This window comes from Orycteropus afer, unplaced genomic scaffold, assembly GCF_000298275.1.
Source record: "Orycteropus afer afer isolate SDZICR_OR568_19922 unplaced genomic scaffold, OryAfe1.0 scaffold00394, whole genome shotgun sequence".
Classification (NCBI taxonomy): Eukaryota; Metazoa; Chordata; class Mammalia; order Tubulidentata; family Orycteropodidae; genus Orycteropus; species Orycteropus afer.
Window position 1 is genome coordinate 3,125,341 of NW_006921981.1, and position 25,905 is coordinate 3,151,245.

The 25,905-nt window shown below is 35.9% G+C and overlaps 1 protein-coding gene across 1 annotated transcript in view; it reads left to right on the forward strand.

Annotated features, from left to right (window-relative positions):
- RNF138 (ring finger protein 138) overlaps nucleotides 1-24,756 on the forward strand; it is a 35,472-nt gene extending 10,716 nt beyond the window's left edge. Inside the window, exons 2-7 of the mRNA XM_007953456.2 lie at nucleotides 13,383-13,548; nucleotides 14,771-14,886; nucleotides 20,647-20,703; nucleotides 21,515-21,626; nucleotides 23,436-23,543; nucleotides 24,688-24,756. Of these exons, the coding sequence (XP_007951647.1) occupies nucleotides 13,383-13,548; nucleotides 14,771-14,886; nucleotides 20,647-20,703; nucleotides 21,515-21,626; nucleotides 23,436-23,543; nucleotides 24,688-24,756 (628 nt within the window). The remainder of the gene's footprint in view (nucleotides 1-13,382; nucleotides 13,549-14,770; nucleotides 14,887-20,646; nucleotides 20,704-21,514; nucleotides 21,627-23,435; nucleotides 23,544-24,687) is intronic.
- The last annotated feature ends 1,149 nt before the right edge of the window (nucleotides 24,757-25,905 follow it).

Genomic DNA, 25,905 nt, shown 5'->3' on the forward strand with positions numbered 1-25,905 from the left:
TCCATGGGAGAAAGATAAGGCAGCATGCTTCCTTAAAGACTTACCACCTAGGAAACCCTAAGGGACAGTTCTTCTCTGTCCTGTATGGTTGCTTTGAGTTGGAATCTACTCGGTGGCAATGGGTTTTATTTTTTTGGTTAGCCAGAAAAACCAAATTCACAACCTTCAAGTCAGATCCGACTCATAGCGACCCCTCCTTGGGTTTCTGAGGCAGTATCACTATGGAAGTATATTGCCCAATCTTCACTTAGAGGTCACTTTAATACTTAACTTCAGTTGCTAGCAAAGCTGTGTGCTTCTTTCAATATTAAATTTTTTTAAATAATAATTTTTAATTTTAGTCCTCAGAGTGTACTCTGCATACATTTCTGATAATTTTTATGGCTTTTTTATTATAATCTATTATTTTAAGTTTACATTATTTTCCTATTTGGTTGCTTTTTTCTGTAAATTCTTACATCTTGTACATTCAAACTCAATGTAATTTGATTTCCCATAGTTCTCTAGCAAACATTATAATGCTACTCAAATTTTTTCTAAAAGTTGAATTCTTTTTAAAATTTTTCAAATTTTTTTGACTAGTGGAATACAGAGATGTATGACATGTGAATTCTTGGTTGATTTGCCATTCTTATATTCAGTGGCCCTCAGTATATCTTAAATTGAATTCCTTTTTCATTGTTTTAAGTATTTTTTTAATGTATTTGATTCTTAAAATAATTTTGTTCTTTTGGCATCCCTCAATTTCATAAGTTAATTTTACTGTTTTCCCGCAGTATACTTTGGCTTGTTAATCACTTAGGAGGAATATAGTGTAAACAGGCAAATCTGCACATGTGCCTGTGTACCATAAGGCCATAATCCCATCAGAGTAGGGGTATTTGTGAGTTTTGTTCCCTGTTATATCCCCAGTGTATGTTTTGTAACAAGTGCTTAAATGAATATGCATTAAAATACATGGATATAATATTTTAAACTGTAGTGGTATAGAATTAATATTTTTGCCTTTAGATATATTCTTGCCAGCCTTTAGTCTTCCTTAAGGGTGTTAGTATCTATTTAGTTAAAATTCTGTAAACCAGTCATCCTGTAAAGCAATCATCTTTAGGGACTTTAATTAGTTTTACTAATTAGTTTCTACTTTATTATGTTTTTTAAAGTAGAAATCTTTGATTCTTTATATATTTTGAATAAAGTCCTAAGTTGATTTTAAACCTGATTCCTTTTTCTAGTTTCTTATATGAATGTTTTTCATTGTGTGTTTGACATTATCACTAGTCTACAGTAATACAATTGCTGTTTGAGAGTTTATGGTATTGTAAAATTTGTTCAGCTAATTTATCACATGTGATAAATTTTTGGATTAATTTAAGATTTCCTAATAAAATAGTTTTCTAATTTGCTTTTTATTTCTTGCTTTTCTATTTTTATGCCTTTAATCCTTTGATTTATTTTTATAGTCTTTGCCAATATGTGTGCAAGTATGCAAAATAGAAATTCCTGGCCTTGTTTCTGCTTTTTAGTAAAAATTCATTCAGCATTTGACTAAATATTTTTGTATACTTAATATGCTGGGCAGTGGGGGGCAGGGAGCAAAAAACAGGTTCATCAATAAAGGAATGAAGTCTAATGAACAGTAGTTTTCCAAGTAAAATACTTTACTGCTAATGCAAATGCAACACACTTCTGTAAAGTAAGTGAATTGCATTTGGTTTGCTAAGATTTGATATGGGACTTTTTTTTTTAAATCCTATTCCACAGTCTTCCATTATACTATTGTGCCTGACTTAAGACATTTGCATGCATACTTACATGTAATACTTTTTTGATGGGGGTGCTGGCTTTTAAAATCAAAAGGTTTGAAATTTGTTTTGAAATTAAAAGTCATACATATCTGTGGTAGTTAAGATCGTGTGTCAGTGTGGCTGGGTCTGGTTGAGTGGCTGGTCAGCTGGTGGTAGTTATTCCCCATGATGAGACTAGTAGTCATCTCCTCATCTCCATGGTGTGGTCTTCCACAAGCCACTGAGTAGCTGCTTTAGGGATGTGGTCTGCTTCCCATATATAAGAAGCAGCTTTGTGGAAGGTCTCTAGCTTATGGCACGCTTGAACCCTGCACCTGCACATAGCCATGTCATTCAACAGCCTGCCATGCTATGCCAATCTTGGGACTTTCCACGGCCTTGAATCAGTGGCCTGCTGTGTTGTTTGGTAATATTGAGACTGTGCCTTTTCACATGTTGACCATGGGTTTGTTAGGCTCAGCAGCCAGCAGCTGTCTGAATGAAGAAAAGCTTCCAACTTCAGTGGGCCAGGAGTAGGTGGCAGAGCTAAAGCCCAAGGTTGAGGGGCTTTCACCCAGCCCCTAGAGCCTGGCACTTTGAACTTGGGCTTTAAAGCCTTTAAATGTAAAATAAACTCCTATTTGCTCAAACCACCCATTTGTGGTATATTCCTGTCAGAGCAGCACTAGGTAACCAAAACTATACCTTATAAATAGAATTTGGGTAACATACTGTACTTGGATAGATTCAAGAGTAATGTACACTGTACCGGAAATTTTGAAAAGTATTAAAGTTTGCAGTGAATTGTTTATTATGAATTAGGAAATAGGTAAGTAAGCTGAGTTCTTTTCCTCATTTAATAAGTTTTTTACATTCTTCTCTGAAAACAATTACATTTTTAAAAATTTATTTGTAGATATTTCATACATATGTTATGAATAGGGGCTCAAATTTCTTTCCTGGCTTATATATATCAGGATATGTATATGAGGTATTTAAAAATGGTTACATTATTTTATTAATTTTAAAATGTATTATTTGAAATTATAAAGGCAGTGGCATATTAAATGTAATAAAAAATTCAAATTGTAGAAAAAGGATAAGTCACCCATTATCATTGCCAGAAGTGTAACCCTTATTAAGAGGTTGATGTATCTGTCATCTTCTAACCCTCTTATTCTGATTTCATTTATAAGCATACACATTCTTTAAAAAGTATAAATGGGATCATGCAATATACATTGCATGACTTGACTTTTTTCACACAATAGAATACTCTGGCTTATCTTTGCATGTTAGTCTTACTTAAACCAAAAACTGAACTTACTATTGCCAGTGAGTCAGTTCTGACTCAGCAACCTTATAGAACAAAGTAGAACTGCCCTACAGGGTGTCCAAGGCTTTACTCTTTATGGAAACAGACTGCTTCATCTTTCTCTCGTGGAATGGCTGGTGGATTTGAACCACGAAACTTTTGTTTAGCAGCCAAACGCCTTTACCACTGTGCTGCCAGAGCTTCTTTTAGATATAAGATACCAAAAACCAAACCCACTGCCGTCAGTTCTATTGTGACTCAGTGACCCTCATTAGATTTCTAAGGCAGTAAATCTTTATGGAAATAGATTGTCCCATTTTGCTTCTGTGGAGCAGCTAGTGGGTTGGAACCACAAACCTTCTGGTTAGCAGTCAGATACCTTAGTCATTGTGCCACCAGAGCTCGGTAAACCAAACCAAACCAAGCTAAACTCACTGCTGTCGAGTCAGATCGGACTCATAGCAACCCCTCCTTGGGTTTCCAAGGTGGTATCACTATGAAAGTATATTGCCCAGTCTTCCTTCAGAGGAAGTTTTGAACCGCCAGCCTCTGGTTAGCAGTAAAATAAATGCCTTAGGCACTATGCCACCAGAGCTCTTTAGGTATAAGATAAAAACCAAACCAAACTCATTGTCATTGAGTTGATGCTGACTCATAGCGACCCCCATTGGGTTTCTGAGATGGTAAATCTTTATGCAAGTAGATTGCCCTGTCTTCCTTCTGCAGAGCCGCTGGTGGGTTTGAACTGCCAACCTTCTGGTGAGCAGTTAAATGCCTTAGGCACTGCGCCACCAGAGCTCTTTTAGGTATATGATAGGTAAAAATAACATTTCTTTATATTGACATTTCTTTATACACATCTGATAAAAAATTTAATTGAAGAAAAATCCCACTCATAATGGCAACAAACAACTATAAAGTACCTGGATATAAACCTAATAAAAATAAAAAAGGTTTTTATAGAGAAAATTAAAAGCTTTTTGGAAAAGCATGAAAGAAACATGAGTAAGTAGAGAGACATGACATATTTATGGATAGAAAAATTCAGTAAAATAAAGATACCACTTTTCCAGACAATTCTAAAACTACTAATGCAATTATAATAAAATCCCAGCAAATTTTGGTAGAACTTGTAAATTGGTCCAGAATTTCTAATGAAGAGTTCATGACTCTGGGTAACTAAGGTAGTTTTGAAAAAGTAAGACACAGAGATATAATCAACTGATATCAATTGGATATCATGACATGAAACTGTAGTAATTAAAATGATGTGGAATTAATTCAGTATAAGTAGTGATCATTATATATTAGAGAGGCTGGAAACGGTTCCTATTGATCTTTGATAGGTGTGATGTTACAAAACAGCAGGACAAAATGGTTTATTCAATTAGATAGTATTTGAGCAATGGCTTTATGTACGGAATATCTACATTATACTTATATGTACTAATGTTTCACATGAATGAAAGACTTAAATGTGACGAGGAAAACTTAACATTTTCGGAAGGAAATGCAGAGGAATATCTCTGATCTTGAAATTGGATGATATGTTATTAGGTGCCATTGAGTTGGCTCTGACTCTTAGCAGCTCTATATACAACAGAATGAAACACTGCCTAGTCCTTTGCTATCCTCACAGTCAAGTGCTATGCTTGAACCCATTGTTGCAACCACTGTGTTAGTCCATTTTGTTGAGGGTCTTCCCTTTTTTGCTGACCTTCTACTTTACCAAGCATTATGTCTTGCTCCAGAGATTGGTCTCTTCAGACATGACCAAAGTAGGTGAGATGAAGTCTGGCCATTCTCACTTCTAAGGAGTGTCTGGCTGCATTTCTTCCAGAACAGATTTGTTCGTTCTTCTGACAATCCATGGTGTTTTCAGTATTCGCCAACACCACAACTCAAATGCATCAGCTCTTCTTTGGTTTCCCTTATTCATTGTCTAGCTTCACGTGCATATGAGGCAATTGAAAATGGCTTGGGTCAGGCACACCTTAGTCTTCAAAATGACATCTTTGCTCCAAACTTCAAAGAGGTCTTTTGCAGCAGATTTGCGCAATGCAATATGATGTTTGATTCCTTGATGGCTGCTGTCATGGGTGTTGATGGTGGATTCAAGAAAATGAAATCCCTGACAACCTTTTTTCCATTTATTGTGATGTGCTTATTGGTCCAGTTGTGAGAATTTTTGGTTTTCTTTATATTGAGGTATAATCCATATTGAAGACTGTAGTCAGGGATGATTTACAACTACAAAATCAGGAACCATAATTTTGGGAAAAAACGTGATGAGTTTAGACTGTATTAAAATGTAAACTCCATATCAAAAGGAACAAACAAGGTTAAAGGCTGAATGATGACACAGTCTGTTTCCCTACAAAAGATTATATCAGAACAGATTGATTAATATGTGATTTTCCCCCTACACGTTGATGTTTAAACCATCAGCAAATGGCAGCTGAAGTGTAGTATATTAAACACAGCTGAACATGACAAGCCACATAATTATATACTGCTGTACACAGTGCTCACACGATATTCTTGGTTCATTTATTGAGGCTGTCTTAGAATAGCTGTTGCATGATTTTCCTTTCCTTTGTGTATTTTACATTTATCTTCATAATCTACCAGCTTCAGTTACTCATTCATTACTTTTTAAAAAATTTTAGGCTAATGTGTTTATTAAAAACTTAATTATTTGCCTTTTAAAATGTGTTAGGATTTTACAAGTATTTTATTTGGATTTGTTGTGGTTTTGTTAGTGCTCTGTGACAAGATCACCAGGGTGGTCTAAGTGTATTTTTTAAATTTTGTTTTTGTTGTTGAGGCTATACACAACAGAACATACACCAACTTGACAATTTCTGCACGTACAATTTAGTGACATTGATTACATTTTTTGAGTTGTACAGCCATTCTCATCTCCTTTTCTGACTTCTCTATCATTAATACACTGCCTTCTAAATTTCTTATCTAATCTTTTGAGTTACTATTGTCAGTTTGATTCCCTATAGATACTTCTTTAAAAGAGCATAATGTTCAAGGCAGACATTCTTCACTAGTTGAGGTATTGTTTAGTTTTAAGAAGACTTCAGGAGACCAGTCTTTGGAGCAAGACATAATGCTTGGTAAAGTAGAAGGTAAGCAAAAGAGGGAAGACCCTCAGTGAAATGGACTAACACAGTGGTTGCAACATGGGTTCAAGCATAGCACTTGACTGTGAGGATGGCACATGACTGGGCAGTGTTTCATTCTGTTGTATATAGGGCTGCTAAGAGTCAGAGCCAACTCAATGGCAAAAGAAGACTTTTGGTTTAGGTATAAAGATTATCTTTGGGCAGTAGTTTTTCCATGGCTAGAAAAAAACCTGGATTTCATGAGAATTTGAAATTCTGTTCTGCATAATAAGATTTTTTAATCAAGATTTTGATCTAGATTCTTCCATAGAATCTTTGATCAAAATGTTAATGGTAGCCGGATACCATCTAATTCTTTTTATCTCATGGCAAAGGGGCAGTTGTGCATGGAAGAAGTTAGCCACACATTTCATTTCCTCTTACTTTTGATTCTCCTTCTATTGCTTTAAGTGAGTAGAGACCACTTGTGCCTTGGGTGGCTGTTTGCAGGCTTTTTAAGACCTCATGCACTATGCAGCAAGCTAGGAGGTGGAGGTAGAACGGCAGCATTAAAAATGTTAGGCCAGTTAACTGGGATGTCCCATGATTGTGACCCTAAACATCCAGATAAAGGAACCAAATCCCATGAGGTGTTTGGTTATATATGAGCAGCCTCAGCAACTATTGGTTTTTGTTGTTTTAACTATCACACAACTTTTGCCAATTCAGCTTTTTACAGGTATGCAATTTATTGATAGTAGTTGCATTAATTGGCTATGTAACTGTACTCTTAATCAATGCAATTTTTCCATCACTGTTAATTGAAACTCATTATAGAAGCAATAAGGCTCCCTTTCTGCCCCTTGTAACCACTAATAAACATTTGCCTGTTCTTTTCATTTTTTTAAGTGAGGCCATACAATATTTGTCCTTTTGTGATTGCCTTATTTCACTCAGCATAATGTCTTCAAGCTGCATTCGTATTGTAGCACGTATGTAGACTTCATTTCTCTTACTGGCTGAGTAGCATTCCATTGTTATATGTACCACATGTTGCTTATCCATTCATCCATTGATGGGCATTTAGGTTGTTTCCATCTTTTTTGGCTGTAGTGAAAAGGGCTACAGTTACATTGATGTACCAGTATCTGAGTCTGTACTTTCAAGTTTTGGGGGTATATGCATAGAAGAGGAATTGCTGGGTCACATGGTAGTTCTATTTTTAGTTTTTTGAGAGATGGCCACACTTTTTCCACGATGGCTGTACCGTTTCGCTTTCCTACCAGCAGTGGCTCAGGGTTCCAGTTTCCCCACATTGTTACCAATATTTGTTAGCAAAGTTTTTCAGTGTCATATATATAGTTTTATCAGAAATGCCTAAATCATATAAAGCAAATGATTCAGTATACAAAGGATGAAATTCTGGTTTGCGAATCATTTTCCTTCAGAACTTTCCACACATCTTCTATTAATTTGTCATCTGTTATTGCTAATGAGTTTGATGCTAATCTGATTCTCAGTATCACTTAGAGCATACTCTGACTCTGGAAGCTATTAGAGTTTAAAAATATTTTTGTTCTGAAAATTTCCAGTGAAATATCTGGGCTTGGGTTTTTTATTTTTTAATTCTTTGTACAGGTGTCAGTCATCTTATTTTGCAGACTTTTTTTTTTTTTTTTTTTTTTTAAGTTCTGAAAATTCCTCTCACAAACCATTTTTTCTTTCTTTCTTCTATTGGTTGAGTATTAGAGTACCTGGATTATGACTCAGGTGAGGTGAAATCTCCCCTCCCTTTTTTTTTTGTTTTTAGTTATTTCTTCCCCTCCTCTTTAATTTTAGCATTCATTCTTACTTTAAGATAAGTTACAAAGTAATCTATTTTTTATATCAATTTTAACTATCATTGTTTTTACTCTTAATTTTTTTTAAAAAAAATTTAAAGATATCATACATATAGAATAGGTCCACATCATAAATGTCCACCTCAGTGTATTTTCCCAAACTGAGCAGACTTGGCATCCATATCAAGCCACAGAACGTTACCGGCACTCTGGAAAAGTAATGCTCCCTTCTCCAAGCATTACATTCCTTCCCTCCCCACCCAGGATACCACTAACCTGACTTTTAACACATCACTTAGTTTTACCAGATTTTTGTATTTTAAAAAAATACATAATCATACATTATGTACCTTTTTATGTCTGGCTTCTTTAGCTGAACATTGTGTCCATCCGTATTGTTAATGTAGCTGTGCTTTTTCATTTTTCATTCTCATTAGAGTGTATTATAGTTTTCATCATCTGAATATATAACAGTTTGTTCATTCTTCTGTTGATGGATATTTGTGTACTTTTCAGTTTTTGACTATTGGGCAATCCTACTTCCGTAGTGATACTGCCTCGGAAACCCAAGGAGGGGTCGCTATGAGTCGGGGCCTACTCGACGGCACATAACAATAACAACAACAATAAATAGTGTGTGGCTATGAATTTTCTGGGAAAGCTGTAGAGTATATATGCAGTTCTGTTGCGTATATACCTAGGGATGGAATTACTGGACTATAGTATGTTCGTATGTTGACTTAAGAAAATAACTACTAATCAGTTTTCCAAATGGTTGTATCTGTTTCTACTCCTAATACAAATTTAGGTTGTTTCACATCTTCCTCAACACTTAACAATTTTCCAACTCTTTTGTCATACTGGTGAGTGCATGGTGGTTTTACAAGTAATTTTAATTGTTTATAAATGAACTTTGAAATTTTACCCCTTCGCCTAAGGCATTTGACTGCTAACCAGAAGGCTGACAGTTCAAACCCATGAGCCACTCCTCGGAAGGAAGGTTGGGCAATCTACTTCCATAATGATACTGCCTCGGCAACCCAAGGTGGGGTCGCTATGAGTCGGGTTCGACTCGACGGCACATAACAACAACAACCTAAATAAAACTTCTGTTGGTGCATCGTAGTTAAAAATCTTTTAATATTCTGTATTTATAATTATTAAATTAGCCACATACTAATACCCACTAATGGTTAACTATTCTACTTCATTTCTCTCACTCAATTGCCTTCATTATTTTTATGCTTGATTCTCACCCTCCCCTCTTTATTTTTTCCTTCCCTAGTATGGACTTCGGGAGCTCTGGTAGCATAGTGGCTAAGACACTTGCCTGCTAACCAGACGGCTGGCGGTTCAAACCCACCAGCCACTCCTTGGAAGGAAGGTTGGGCAATCCTACTTCCGTAGTGATACTGCCTCGGAAACCCAAGGAGGGGTCACTATGAGTCAGGTTTGGCTTGACGGCACATAACAACAACAACAATAGTATGGACTTCGTTAACAGATAGTTTCAGTTCTTTATTCAAAGAGGAAAGTTTAGCCTGATGGTTTGGTAATAGTTTTTAGTCTCATCTCTTTAAATATCTCTCTCTTTGGTAGCTTACTAGACTTGGCTTCTATAACAATATTTCATCCTGGTTGTTCTTTCCCTGACCTTCCTCCTGCAAATACAATTTTAAACATTTGTATTTCTAGATTGTTTCTTTGGTGCTCTTCTCTCCTTGTTTCCTCCCCTAATTTCTAGAGTCATATTTCCATCTATATATCATGTATTGATATTTTTCTAGGTACTTTGAACTTGGAATTGTCAAACCTTTGTCAAACCAAATTTCAAGTATTTCTTGGTTGATGCTGTCACCTTTTACTCAAGTGTTCTAAGTTAGAAATGCCCTGCCTTTCTCGTTCTACTGCAACTAATTATCAAAAAATTCCATTAATTTTATATTTCAACGTAGGAAGAAGCCTCCACTTTAGTGACAGTATGAGAACTGAATTTCTAAAACAGATCATCTTATCCTTCTGTGAAAGGGGCAGGGAGGCGGCATCTTCTGACCTCCTCTGACTGTTCAAGAGGAGGACAGAATCACCATCAGCAGCCTAATGCCTGTTCTTATAAGGCCAGACATGCCACCACCCTCCAGCCCTCTTAATAACCTTGACACCAACTGTTCCTCCTGCAGCACCTACCACCTCTCTGCTGGGTTCGATAATTTGCTGCAGTGGCTACACTGAACTCACAGATTATGGGGATTATTAGAGAAGCAACAGGCTACAATTCAAGTTCAGGAATGCGCTCAGTCTCTCTCAGCCAACCGTCTCTCTCAGTAGTACATCTTTCTCTGAGCAGTGCGTGTCTCTGTCCTGTTTCTGAGCAGCACATTTCTCTCAGCATGTCTTTCTCAGCTGGCTTCTAGGAGGGCTGCTTTTGAGGCTGGCAGAGTGCCCCAAACCAACCAATCCTAACATCAGAGTTCTACACACCTGAGAGAGAGAACTTCCCAGAAAATTACTTCATGCTGCTCCCGACAGAAATATACCAGGTGGATAAATCAGGAGCTACTCAGTTGCTCATGGCAAATTCCACCAGGGGGTTTACAAAGACTATGGCTAGATTATTGGGAGCTCTGGTAGCATAATGCTTAAGGCACTTGACTGCTAACCAGAAGGCTGGCAGTTCAAACCCACCAGCCACTCCTCAGAAGGAAGATGGGACAATCTACTTCCGTAGTGATACTGCCTCGGAAACCCAAGGAGGGGTCGCTATGAGTTGGGTCCGACTCAACAACACATAACAACAACATGGCTAGAAAAGCCATACCATACACTTGCACCCTCCTTCTACCCCTTCCTTAGTGCAGACTACATCATATTCTAGATTGTTGTTCAGTTACCCTTTCTCTTTGATCTTTAATTTCCCCCTTCTTTTTTTTACTTTTACAGTCTGAAGAATTCAGACATTGGCTGAAACAAAGAATTTAAATGAAAACTTCCATTATTCAATTTACAAAGCTAAATGTAAAAGAAGTAGAAATAGCCTTTCAAATGATGGTTTTTGTAAGTTTATATTTCAGTTTATTGAAGACGTATTTCAAGTTACTCAAGTTATACTTCTGGGGTTATTAAAACTCCCAAAACTACACAAAGACTTTTGGAATACCTCCTATTTAAGCATTTTGATACCAAAAAAAAACTAAACCCACTGCCATCAAGTCCATTCCAATTCATAGACACCATACAGGACAGAGGAAAACTGTTCATAGGGTTTCCAAAGTTGTAAATCTTCATGGAAGCAGACTACCTCATCTTTCTCCCATGGAGTGACTGGTGGGTTCAAACTACCACCTCTTAATTAGCAGCCAAATGCCACAGCCACTCTGCCACCAGAGCTCCTGGAATTTTGATGAATATTGACAAATTTCTTTCCAGAAGGATAGAGCACTCATTTTCTTATATCTTCTTTAACACAGATTATTTTTATTTTAACCTTTTTCTAATTTGATAAATGAAAAGAAGTAGCAACTTGATTTTATTTACTTTCCATTTTTTTAAATTAGTTATGGTAAATATTTTAAATGTTTTAGTTTATGATATTAATTGGTAATCACTTGTAATGTCACATTAGTAATAATAGCTACTTTTTATTGAGAACTTACTACCTGACTGTGACAAATACTGTGATAAGCATTTACATGCATTATCTATTTTAATCCTCTGAACAATGCTATGAAGTGTGCATTTGTTATTTTATGGGTAAGGAAACTGATTTTAGAGTGGAAAATTGACTTGTTCAGAAATCCAAATTCTGTGATCCGTATTATACTTATTATGTCTTAATTTTTGTTAGTACAGGTGAGGACTATCCAATATATCTGCATTTATAGAGGATTAGATTAAATGTATACTTGCTCTGGATTCCAGATATAAATATTTGTGATTTATCTTAATCTCCTAGACAACATTAAGCTTTCCTTAGCATAGTAAGTACTAGAAGCTATAGAAAAACCCATTTAACTTTGTTGTTTACACTGTAATTTCCCAAACCAGTTTGTGTACTGTTTTGTAGAAGACCTATTCATATTTTGTGGAATAGCGTCTTGAAGTACATCAGTTTGAGACAAAAGCTGCTGTGGGCCATTTTCTGATTTTTATAAGGGGAAGAAGTGGAGATTCATTCTGGTTAAATGTGTTGCATAAAATCATACAACTACTAAATGGCAGAGCCAGAATAAGATCTAGTATTTCCTGTGCTTACGTTTCTTCTGATAATGTTATATTAATATTTATTTTTCACATAAAAACCAAACAAAAACTCAATTGCCCTCAAGTTGATTCCAACTCATAGTGACCCTATAGGACCGATTAGAACTGTCCCATAGGGTTTCCCAGGCTTTACGGAAGTTGACTGCCTCATCTTCCTCCTGCGGAGTGGCTGGTGGGTTTGAACTGCCACCTTTTTGTTTATCAGCTGAATGCTTTAACCACTGTACCACCAGAGCTGCTCTTTTTCATATACTGTTTATAATTTCTTTTATATCTCTAATCCAATTATCAATATTATACTTTGAGAAGTACATGCAGTTTAAAAAATTATGAGATATGTCATATGAATAGCCTAACTTATTCAGCATGAATATCCGTTATCACTTTTTTTAATGGCATAATTTTTATTTTTAGACTGGCATTTTAATATACCAGTTCTTCTGTATGTTTTTTAATTAATACAACAAGGAAAATTAGTAACATTTGTATGATAGAACTGAATATGATCTGATATACCAGTTTTTACTTTTAAGGTTAATTTTGCCATTTATTAGTTCACATTTCACTTTCATAGTGAAGGACAGTTGTTCATCTAGCTTTTTGCTCACTCAGGACTCCCTGTACAACATGCCTTGGGTCCCTTACCTAGTAAGATATTCAAGGGGCCAGACTTTTGGGGACACTGGTCTATTCACTCTGTCCGTGTTCCTCAGTCATGGTGGCCCCTTACAGATCACTGGGTTGTGTACATGGGGATGCACCTGGCAGGAAGCTCGCCTGCTTCCTCCTAGGGACACCAAGAATTGTGTTGGGCCATTGGAGATGACAGAATCTGCAGACCTGCACATCCCACTTAGCCCAGTGTGATAAACTCTTTTAATCTTGATGTCTAAGGAGGTCCCCATCTCTGATTCTCCTTAGAACGTGCCACTTCTTGTTGAGCTAACCGAGGAGATGGTGGGCTGCTCTCTCTCCATCCTTTCCCCTTCCTACCTGTTTGATATTAATCACAGAAATGAAAGAGTAGTTTTTTCTCTAGTTAATGTGTCACAAATGTCTGGTTTAGTTTCTGTAGAAAATGTTTCCTGACTGCAATGAGAGAAAGTGGAACACATTGTCCTCTCTGTCGTGGAAATGTTACTAGAAGAGAGAGAGCATGTCCTGAACGGGCACTAGACCTTGAAAATATCATGAGGAAGTTTTCTGGTAGCTGCAGATGCTGTGCAAAACAGGTAAAGTAAATATGATATATCTCTTCTTAGAAAGTCAAGTTTGTACTCTGGAATTCCTACTTACAAATATAGGTGAAGTAGCTGCTATTTTGAAGAGAAAAAATTTATTTAAGTTGGGAATTGGGCAGAAAAGTCCAAAAAGTTGTGACTGTAGACCTCACTAGATTACAAATTAATTGAGAACAGAAACCAATACTCTTTGAATACACCATAATTTTTAGCATGGTATTTTTCTCAAAGTAATTGCTCAAAAGTTACATGAATTAAATGAGCAAGCTAGCATTTAACTCATTAACAGCATTCTGATACAAACTCAACCCTTAAGTAGTTTTTCTAACAATAACATCAGGGTTCAGCTTTGCACATAGAAAGGTTAATTATTTGGCCAGATAGATTTGTGTGGTTAAGGAACTTTTTTTAACTGCCTGTTTTATTTGTATATTTATTTAAGAAATTACAAAATATTTGGTAGAACACTTAGTTTTTTGAGGAACAGGTGGGAAAATAAGATGCTGGCAAATAACTGGCATTCTTCAATCTGGATTTTATAGTTCCATCATTTGGAGAAGGAGTAAAAAATGGTGAAGGATGGTTAGGCTTTGGATATATCCCTGTGTCTGTGGATTTATTGCAGGCATTTTTTTTCTAACAGCTATAATAGAGTCACTGAGCAAAACTAGTTGCTATTTCATGCATTCACCCAAGTAAGATCTGCTTCTCCATCTCTTTGAGGGAAGTGTTTCACTGACGGGGCAATGGAGTGGAGCTGGAAAACATACTTGAAAGATTCTGGCTGTACTCCTCAGTGAGAAACTGAAAAATGTGTCAAGTTTTTACCTGGGAACTTAATTTTTTAAGCTCTTTCTAACTATGCCAGATTTTAGTAAAGAATAAAGAAATGAGTAGTAGTACGATACGAGGCAATCTCTTAGTATATATTTATTGGCCTATTATTACTGTTAGCTGTTTAAAGCTCAAGCGTAAAATTTTTGTTATATTTGTTTGTGATGAGTCTGGACAGATGGACCATTCTTCAATGCCTCTGCTGCTGACAGATGGAAATATATTACTTATTTTCACCTTGTACTTAAGTATAAAATCATTTACTTTAAAAAAAAGCTTGTTTAAATGGAATTAATTTTTTTTTCTTTTGTTGACAATATCTCAAATCTTGTGAATTCCAAATTAAAAATCACATTACCTTTTAATCAATAATTTACAGATTAAATTCTATCGCATGAGACATCATTACAAATCTTGTAAGAAGTATCAGGATGAATATGGTGTTTCTTCTATCATTCCAAACTTTCAGATCTCTCAAGATTCAGTAGGGAACAGGTAAGCAATGCTTATTACAAAAAATAAAATTTTTATAATGGACTGGAAATTGTTTTAGGGAACCTACAATAAGTGATTTTTTTGTTTTGTGTGTGCGTGTGTATGTGTTGTTAAGTAAATTGCCAAGTATCAGACTATACAATTTGTCTTCAAAGTTTAATTGGTACTCGTAAAAATGCATCTGGGATACCAGCTTCATGATATATTTAAGCTCATATTGTTTAAAATCATTCTACAGATCTACATTCTTTGAATAAAACCATGTAGACCTGGAAGTTGAATATTATTTTCTCTTACTGATTTTGCAACTACTGTTACTTGAAAGGGAGCTCTGGTGGTGTAGTGCCTAAGGCGTTTGACTGTAACCAGAAGGTTGGCAGTTCAAACCCACCAGCCACTCCTTGAATGGAAGCTTGGGCAATCTACTTCCGTAGTGATGCTGCCTAGGAAACCCAAGGAGTTTCTATGAGTTGGATCCGACTTGACAGCAGTGAGTGAGTGAGTTATTTGAAAATTGGAGAAAAACACTGTTAGTAATATATTTACACAATAGAATCTTTGTTTCTTTGCTATTTAAGGGATAGACAGTTGTATGAAATTATTAGGTTGAATTTTTCTATTATAATAAAATTTCATGTAAGTATGACTGTTAGATTCTTAGTTCTATTTTGGTTTCTGGTTGTTTTTTTTCAGTAAGTTTTGTTTTACTTGATTTATATATTTAATTTTTTTAATGAAATGTGTTTTACACAGAAAAATGGCCAAAATGCACAAGTGTAGTTATAAAAACCGTGATAAAACATATTCAGTAATTTAGTAACCTATAGATCAAGAAATAAGAACATTATTCCTGTAGCTCAGCATCTCCTGTGAGCCCTTTTCTGTTTGAAGCCCTAATCCCATCCTACACTCCCAGAGGTAACCACTATCCTCTATTTTGGTTTATTCATTCCATTGCTTTTCTTTTTAGATTTACTACCCATGTATGTATTCCTAAACAGTGCATTATTTAGTTTTGAAAAACTCAATAGCAAACACACATAAGACTGTATAAAGAAACGCAGTACTGTTAGTGCTGCTATTGTAGAATGGCTCTCAGGAGACTGTGTTAAACAGTCTCTTAAGACTTTATTTTAGTAGTGTTTCATTTCACAACATATGTTACTAATTTTCAGTAATCTAACCATCCTTAAGCACTCTACAAGGAGCCCTGGTGATGCAGTGGTTAAAGCTCTTGGCTGCTAAATGGAAGGTCAGTGGTTTGAACCCACCAGCTGCTCTCTGAGAGAAAGATGAGACAATCTGCTTCCATAAAGATTTTCTGCCTTGTAAACCCTATGGGACAGTTCTGCTGTCCTGTAGGGTCACTATGAGTTGGAATCGACTCATTGGCACTGGGTTTGGGTTTTGCCAAGCACTCTGCATTTATACCTACAGTCAGATTTCTTTCCTACCCTTCAGTTGAAACTGTTCCAGTTAAGGTCTTTTAGAAAATTTTCTAATTGCCCAGTCTACAAAATTATTTATGTTTTTCCTTTTTTTTTAATAGTGTTCCCTCCCCTCCCCTTCTTTAGATTCTTATTTTATTTGAATTCTCTCTTAGTTATCTAGTGATGTTGTAACAGAAATACCACAAGTAGATGTGTTTAAAAAACAGAAACTTACTGCCTCACAGTTTTGGAATCTAGAAGTCAGAATTTAGAGCACTGGTTCGGGGAAGGCCTTTCTCTGTCTATTGGTTCTAGGAAGATCCCAGAACAGATACCCTGGGTCCAAAGGACACATACTGATCCTGGCTTTTTCCTGGTGGGGGTAAGCCCCTTCCCCCTTTTTTTTTAAATTGTGAGTTGGATGAAAGTTTACAGAGCAAATGCACTTTCCATACAGCAGCAGTTCACATACACTTTGTCTCATGACATTGACGATAGTTTACCATGTCCCCACCCACTTCCTCCCCATAGTTACTCTTTCCTGTGTCCATCCCTTCATGCGCTCCTTCTATTCTCCCATGATTGTCCCTCCAAGCATTGTATCTACCTCTACTGTAAATGTTCACCTCATATGCCTGTCTTTTGTTTGACTGGAAGCCACAGGTGTGGGTTCAATTCCAGACCTGAAGGGCAGCTAGGGGCCATAGTTTCAGGAGTTCTACCAGGCTCTGTCAGAGCAGCAGACCTGGTCCCGCTTTTTTTTTTTCCAAATGATTTTGAGTTTTGTTCCACATTGTTCTCCCACTCTATCCAGGATCTCCTACATAGCTCGTCCTCCGAATGGTTGATAGTGGTAGCCAGGCACCTTTTCGTTTTTCTGGTCTCATAGTCATATAGGCTGAGTTACCAGTCCCTTGGACTAATTGTTTCCATGAATCTTTGGTTTTCTTCATTCTTCTTTGCTCTGGACGAGGAGAGACCCATCGTTGAATCTAGATAGCCGCTTGCAAGCTTTTAAGATCCCAGTTGCTATTCGCCAAAGTAGAATGTGGAACAATGTTTTTGTGTGGTATGTTACGCCAATTGAGCTTGATGTCCCCTGCGACTATGGTCCCGAGCCTACAGGTCCAGCCACTCGCTTCCTCTGGGTAGCTGGCTGTGGCCAAGAAGTGACTACAACCTTGTCCTTGTCAGCTCTACTATATACCTGGGAAATCTTACAGAACATACCGATACACTTATAGAAACACTGTCTGCCAACCCTGTACATGGTCTTGGGCGCACTTCCCCTGTATATATATACCTTTGTTCAGCGTGTCCACCCATTTATCCACTCGTGTATCCATGTTTGCCTTCACTGACAGTGCAGTACTGTATGTGCAAAAGGGTTCATCTTTGTTGTCTGAACCTCCCATGTACCTCTCTGTATTGTCTTCCTTGGTGCTACCATGTTGATCACTCACATTTGGTACATTGCCCTTTTCTTCACTGAAATCAATACTTGTCTATACCTATCTAACAGTGTTCCCTACCCTACCCTCCCACCCCTGGTAACCAACAAAGAAAATTTCCATCCATATATAAACTTTTCCTTGACTTTTTACAATAGCGGACTAATGCAGTGTTTGTCCTTCTGTGATTGACTTATTTCACTCAGGATAATGTCCTCCAAGTTCATCCACGTTATGCGGTGTTTTGCTGATTCTGCATTATTCTTTAGGGTTGCATAGTATTCCATTGAGTGTATGTACCATAGTTTTGTTATCCATTCTTCAGTTTATGGACACCTAGCTTGTTTCCATCTTTTAGCTATTGTAAATAGTGCTGTGATGGACATGAGTGTGCATATATCTGTTCTTGACCTGGTTCTCACTTGTTTAGAATATATACCTAGTAATGGAATGGTTGAGTTAGATGGTATTTCTAATTCCAGTTTTTTTAAGGAATCGCCATACTGATTTCCACAGTAGTTGTACCATTTGATAGTCCTACCAGCAGTGTATGAGAGTCCCAATCTCTCTGCTGCACCCCCCCCCCTTTCCTTTTATGTCTTGTAAGAGAAAAGGTCTTGCAGGCCACACCCCAGGGAAGTTCCCTTTACATTTATTGTTCAGAGTTGTGACAGGATGAAAGGTGTTACATCCCACCTTTAATCCTCTTACACCTGATGGGTTTATCACATCAGATCGTATCATGGGGTATCATTACATATCTGCCACATAACCTCATTACATAACTACTGAACCCCTGAGAATCATGGCCCAGCCATGTTGACAAAAATTTTGGGGGAGGCACAGTTAAATTCATGACAACTTCTTAGTGTCATTGGATTAAATTGGTCACTCCTATCTCATGATTCTTTAATCCTCTGAGTTCCTTCACTCCTTGTGTTTTACTCATTATTGTACTTCTGCTACATTCTAATTACCTATTTATTTGTTTTTGTGCCCAGTAGATTAAGTTTTTAAGTGTGAGGATGGTGTTTGTCTTGTTCACCATTGTATCTCTAGCTTGTTAGCATATTTCCTAGTATATATGACTTGTGCAATCACTGCTTGTTAAATTACCAGTTAACTGTTTCTTCTCACGACATACCTTTTTCTTCTCTCTTATCCCTGAGATCCAGTTGGTCATATTTAGTATTGGTTACTAATATCAGTATTCCTCATTTGTACTTTCTTTCTATGTTTTTTGTCATTTCCTTAGTTTAAGCTCTCATCAATTTTCACTTGAATTACTGTAATAATCTTTTTTTGTTAGTCATCCTCTGTAGCTTTGTCCTCTTCTAATCTGTCCTATATGCTGTTGCCAAAGTGATATTTCAGAAGTATAAGTTCTCATCTTCTCCCTCTTCTGTCTCCCTGTACTGTGTCAGTGACTTCCATGGCCCTGTAGCAGTTTTCTTATCTGGAATTCCATGGGCCCGCTAAGGGCTCTGTAAGCTCACTAACACTGCCACATTTTGTGTATGTTTATTTTTCTGGAAAGAAGTTGTCAAGATTCTCAAGAGTTTCGTGATCTAACATCCAACAACTGGCTTATAAGACAAAATTTCTTTCTAATCTGGCTTGTGGCTCTCTTTTAAAGCCTTTCTTTTTCCTGGCTACCCACCATAGCATCATACACCCTGGTCATGATGAATTTCTTATACATACCTTGCCATCCTTGAAAAGCAGTATAACTTAGTGGTTAAATACGAAGGCTTGGTGCCAGAGTAACCAAAAACAAAATAAAAACCCAAATCCACTGCCATCAAGTTGATTCTAACTTACAGTGACTCCGTTTGGGTTTCCAAGGCTGTAAATCTTTAGGAAATGGATTGCCTCATCTTCCTCCCATGGAGCAGCTGGTGAGTTAGAACCACTGACTTTTGGTTAGCAGCCAGATGCCTTACCCACTATGCCACTAGAGCTGGGTTCAAATCTCTGCCACTTACTGTTGTATGACTTTTGGTAAGAAACTGTGCCTCAGTTTACTCATCTGTTAAAAAGGGAGTGGTGGTAGTGATAATGATAATATTGGCAGCATTTAGGATTGGGAGAAAAACGAGTAACCAGTTTATTCTAATATTGAGATAACCAGCAGACTTCTGTATGGTGCATACAATTTTTGGGGCCATTGTCTACCTCATCACTGTTTTAAATATTCTCCTTTTGAAAAGCTTTGCTTTATAAAGTTGACCACATTGATGAAATTTTGTAATGCATAGGTGACAATCGCTGTATGGATGGAATGCTCGCTCTTCTAAAATTTCTGTAATATTCCATATAGCATGTGACTCTGGCATAGGGACGAGTGAGGATATCATGTAGCTCTGTATATTGTTAGTAAAGCTTAGTTTCTTTCCTATTTTGGGGTAAAAATACATAACAATGAAAGTTCAAATATTTTCTTAAAACTACTCACTTTGGAATCTACAGTGTTAGATTATATTCTAGTTATGAATCAAAAGTTCATGAATTCCTAATTCTATTCCAGCTTTCAAAAACTTACTATTCTATACAGAGGAATATCTTAATTTAAAACTATGTAAGGGAACTGAGGAAATATTCATGCTATGGATTTAAGATATTTCTGCAAAATTCTGTATTTTCTACACAACTGTAATTGTGGATAAACTGATTTCAAAGGATATACTAAGGGCCTGTTAAGCCATCTTAATTTACTTTTGAAAAGTAATTCATGCCATCATAATTTCAAAGTTCAAAACTATTTGAAGTTCAGACTTTTTAAAACAGAATCATACTAGTCTTTATTAGCAGTTTAAATTAATGAATCTTTAATATTCTTTATTATTTGTGGTATTAACTATCCCCCCATGCTTTTTAAGTAGTAGGAGTGAAACGTCCACATCTGATAACACAGAAACTTACCAAGAGAATACAAGGTAAGCTTTTGAAAAATTCTGCATCGATTACTTTATCAAATAATAAATTTTAAAGTCAAATTTTGTTTATTTGGTTAAATCACCAGACAGTTTTCAGTTTAGAAATAAAATATATAATGGCTATGTTCAGTGTTCCTATATTAAGTTAGAAGAGTTTTGCTTTCTCCTTTTACTGTGGTCAGGTTTCTTTCATGCATGATTCTGATAGAGTTGTCAGTATTGAACTGTTCCTTGTTGCAGTTCAGAGGTATTAGCAGCTAGTGATGCATGAGCTTGAAATTGTTTTGAAGTGTTTCATTCTGGTTGTCAGTGCTTTTGTTTTTCACTTTTCCTAGCTAATTTGTATGTTAGCTTCTATAGGGAGTGGGCTATATATGAAAGATAAGTCACTGATGGAAGTCTTTTAAATGTTTTAAGTTCTTAGTTACAGGATTTCCAAACTTGGGTAACACAGGATATTTTAAATTTTTGAGGAACACACAGTGACATCTATAATCTCTAACTACTTATAGTTGTTTGGAGACAGTTATTTAATAAATGGAATTGTTAGGAGTTTGTGTGGCCTAGAGGCCATCATGGAAAAATTTTTCTGAGATACTAACAGCACTGTGAACTGAGAACTTTTGGAGATCTCTGTTCTAGATTATTTATTGTAAACACAGTTATTTCAAGATAAGAGAATATTTTAATAGTCTAATAATTTTAACCTTTTTAAAAAGGACACGTGTACTAAATGGTCATAAAATAGGTGCATATAATTTTTATGTTATGATTTTAAATTAAATATGTTTCATTTAAAATTGTTTTATAGTACTTCTGGGCATCCCACCTTTAAGTGTCCATTGTGTCAAGAATCAAATTTTACCAGACAGCGTTTACTGGATCACTGTAATAGTAATCACCTATTTCAGATAGTTCCTGTGGTAAGTACATATGTTTAAGATGGTTTTCTGCTTAGATTAAAGCATGCTGTTCCATTTACTTTACTTCACATGTGCAACAAGGGAAGGTAATTGATATAAATGGAGGGGACAGCATTATCAATAAGGTAGATGTTTATCAACAATGACTGTGACTCAGAATGAATTCAGTAACTCACAGTATAAAAAGGAAGATCTTGTTGTCAGGGTAATGTAGAAGAATAGTTTAGAGAGGAGGAAGTATGGAACGTGAACCTGGGATTTATTACCCAGAGATGGCAGATTCTAACTCTACTGGAGCCTCTCAGTTTCTTGCTTTGTAAGGTGCAGGCTGTGGGATGCAGTGAGGTTGATCTACAGCAAGTAAAACAACTATAAGTAAGATTAAAGTCAGTAGATATTTTTAATTGTGTCCTTGGAGGATGTAGTGTATGAATGCATAAAGCAAGGAGGGAAAAGAATCATACTTTTATGTACATTAATTCTTTCTGGTGCAGTTTTTGAGAATATATAAGAAAGTAGTATGATCTTTTTGGTGAATGAGGGAGACAGAGTAGAATGCAGGGTTCTAGAATTATGTTAATGGTCCTACAAACTCATTTGAATCATAAATTTTATAGGTAAGTGATTTCAACTTTGGATAGAATGGGAGAAACTAATCTAGAAGTGATACTTCCCTTTCATCCACACATTTGATACATAAATATTTTCTGCAGAAATTAGATGGAAAATGGTATAAGTGAAACAAGGATTGTAGATATTTCTAAGATGTCCTAGTAGATACATTTAGAAAAATTACAAAAGCATATGCCCTAGTAACTATAGGAGGATGCCTTTAAACTCTTGGATTACAGATAGGATTGATCCTATCTACTTTGCTCATGAGATAGAAGAGGGTCAGTTACGTTAAGTAACCAAATATAGTGCCAAAGACATTTCTGAAACATTTCTCCCATATGTCAGAGGTTTCACTTAATATTTTATATTGGACGTAATTTTTATTAATTTCAGCATAATACTCAGTGTGTCATAAACTTTTGGTAGAGTCTAACGATTAAAGTTTCTTTTTATATCATTTCAATATTGATATCCATTCACTTTTCATAATTTAATTCAATTAAAATCTTAAGGGAACGTTACAACAATTTAAAAATTTAAAAAGAAATCCTTAAGGATACAATTTAACATTTACTTTCATTTTACTTATGAATGAAATGAAGCTCATAATTACATAACAGTTATTGTGTGGACCAAATAAGATGACATACTAGGTACTTTGTAGGCAATCAACAGTGACTATCATTGTAATTAGGTGATGGCAGTGGTTAAAGCATCTGGCTGCGAACTAGAAGGTCAGCAGTACAAACCTACCAGCCTCTGTGCAGGAGAAAATTATGTCATTTTACTTCTGTAAAGGTTATAACCTTGGAAATCCTGTGAGGCAGTTCTATTCTGTCCTACATCACAGGACTGCTATGAGTTGGAATCAGTGCAATGGCAAATGGGTTTTGAGTTTATCATTTTAATTGATATTATTGATATTATTAAGGGCTAGATGTGTTATTTCTACTGAGACTATTGTGTAATTAGAGATTAAGTAATATAATGTCTAAGATAATCTCTTTATTGTATTGCATTAGATGAGTGATTTTTCTCAAGTAATTTGGTTGGACACTTACCTAGTTGTGGAAGGCCCTTAGAAATGCTTTTCATGTAGATGTTTTAGGTTACATGAGCCTGTGTTGTTTTAATACCCTCTATAATGATAGTGTTTGATTATTTCCATTGTTTAAAACAATCTCTTTCTTATAGACGTGTCCTATTTGTGTGTCTCTTCCTTGGGGAGATCCTAGCCAGATTACTAGAAATTTCGTTAGTCATCTAAATCAAAGACATCAGTTTGATTATGGAGAATTTGTGGTAAGTACTTTCTTCAGGATTAAGAAAATGTACTGTGCAAATACTGAAATTTAATTAGTGTTGTGAGTCTAGACTTGAGTTTGAAGCCAGCGGTGATACTGGGTAGATATAAAGTAAGTTCTGTTTTTGCTATAGAGATGAAAATTTGGTTTGTAGAAGTGGTATAAAAGTTTTACCCTCCATCTTCTATACAAGAGACATAATAGAGGAAAAACAAATGACTAGGTAAATAAAATAAAACTCTGTCTAGATTGAAGGGAAAATTAGTACATACTTGTTGTTATGTTGTTGTTATGTGCCGTTGAGTGAGACCTGAGAAGTAAAATTGATATAACATAGGAAGGAGGATGTACTTCTCATGTGGTGTAAGTTACTTGTTAAGCCCACTTACACTACATCACATTTTAAAAATGAGGGAATCTAATTATCAAAAGCTAGGATGGATGGTGGATTCTGGCCTCAGTTGGCTACTTTAATGGGGTCAGTATGGAAAGTTACATGATAGAGAAATGGGTCTCCACAGCAAAATATGGGCTTAATTTCTACTTCCTAAATGTGTCCTAAGAGCTCTGATAGCGTAGTGCCTAAGGCACTTGACTGCTAACCAGAAGGCTGGCGGTTCAAACTCACCAGCCACTCCTTGGAAGGAAGGTTGGGCAATCTACTTCTGTAGAGGTACTGCCTTGAAAACCCAAGGAGGAGGGGTTGCTAAGCCAATATAATTCTTAAATTTCATTCTCTGCTTATCTTTTCTGTTGATTATCAGTTATTACATAATTACAAGTTATTTTTTATTAAAGTTCAGGTATTTATATCTTACATTTTAAAGGTTAAATGTATTTTGTACATTTATCTTGAGTATATGTGATATGTATGACGATGTGTAATGTATTGGGCAAAAAATACTGAGTAGTTAGGAGTTCTGGTAGCATAGTGCCTAAGGCACTTGACTGCTAACCAGAAGGCTGGCGGTTCAAACCCACCAGCCACTCCTGGGAAGGAAGATGGGGCAATCTACGTCCGTCGTGATACTGCCTTGGAAACCCAAGGAAGGGGTTGCTATGAGTCGGGTCCGACTCCAGGGCACATAACAACAGTTGAGTGTGGTTTTTCCTATTGACATGTTAATGTTACTGTTTTTTAGAATCTTCAGCTAGATGAGGAAACCCAGTATCAAACTGCTGTTGAAGAATCTTTTCAAGTAAACATCTGAAGGCTGTAGACATCTCTGTATCTTTGTACCTGCAAGTGCCATCTTTACGGGGAAAACAACATGAAGTCACCATTCCAGTAACTTGATGTGTATATTAATAAAAGTAATTCAGTCTGTTCTTTTAGGTTTTTAATTGAAAAATAAAGGTGGGCCATTTAAAAACTTCCATCTTCTTGATAAATTAAAAAATGAAAGTTATGACCAGCTTTAAAAGCATAAAAAGGATTATATTTCACTAATGTAATAGTGAAAAGGAAATCCCTGTTGTACTTTATCTTTTTTATGTTTCATATTGAATTTTTCATTGTTATGTTGCTTTTGAAATTTGGTGCAGTTTCTTGCATTTACTTTATTATACACAGGTAACACGGTAGCAAATTTTAAAGATGTGATTGATAAAAACCTAACAAATCTGAGCCAGTTACCAGAGTTGCAGAGTGGAAACTTGAAGTGCTAAGTGGAACAATCCAAAGTAAACTTTTTTTATGCAAATTCTAGCTGAAGAATTCAACTTTAAGAAAATATGTATTTATGTAACTTTTAGTATTTTTGAAGGCTAGTGACACTTCTTTAATCATATTAACTCTTTGTGAAAGCTCATTGTAAAAGATATTTTTGTTTTGGTATTAGAATGAAATATCAAGAGAAAAATTTCTTTCTTTGGTGGGTAGTTTCAGTCTTGTTTGTTTGGCTGACTAATTTGTAAACTCAAAATGAAGTAAGTTGCATAACAGCTCTTTGGCCTCATAATTTTTCAATAGCCAGTATTTCTGATTAGCTGAGAGAAAACTTTTATTAGAAATTTTCAGTTGATGATATATTCTGAATATATATTTAAATGAGAGGTTTGGCTTCATTTCAGTTTGGAAATTCACAGCTAAAGATCTGCACATTATATATGCATACAGTTTGTCAGATTACATACAGTTTCTATTAAGGATTTTAAAATTGGACAGTACTGAAAAATGTTTATCTGATCTGATTAAAATTTTGTATATTACCAAATTAAAAAAAGAAATAGTTAAATGATAAGTGGTCTAGTTGGCTGCTATTACATCTTAAAAATTGAGTTTACACACACACACCCACAGTGTTTATATGGTGCTCATTTGTTATTCTCCAAGATAATATGTGACTATGAAGTAGTAA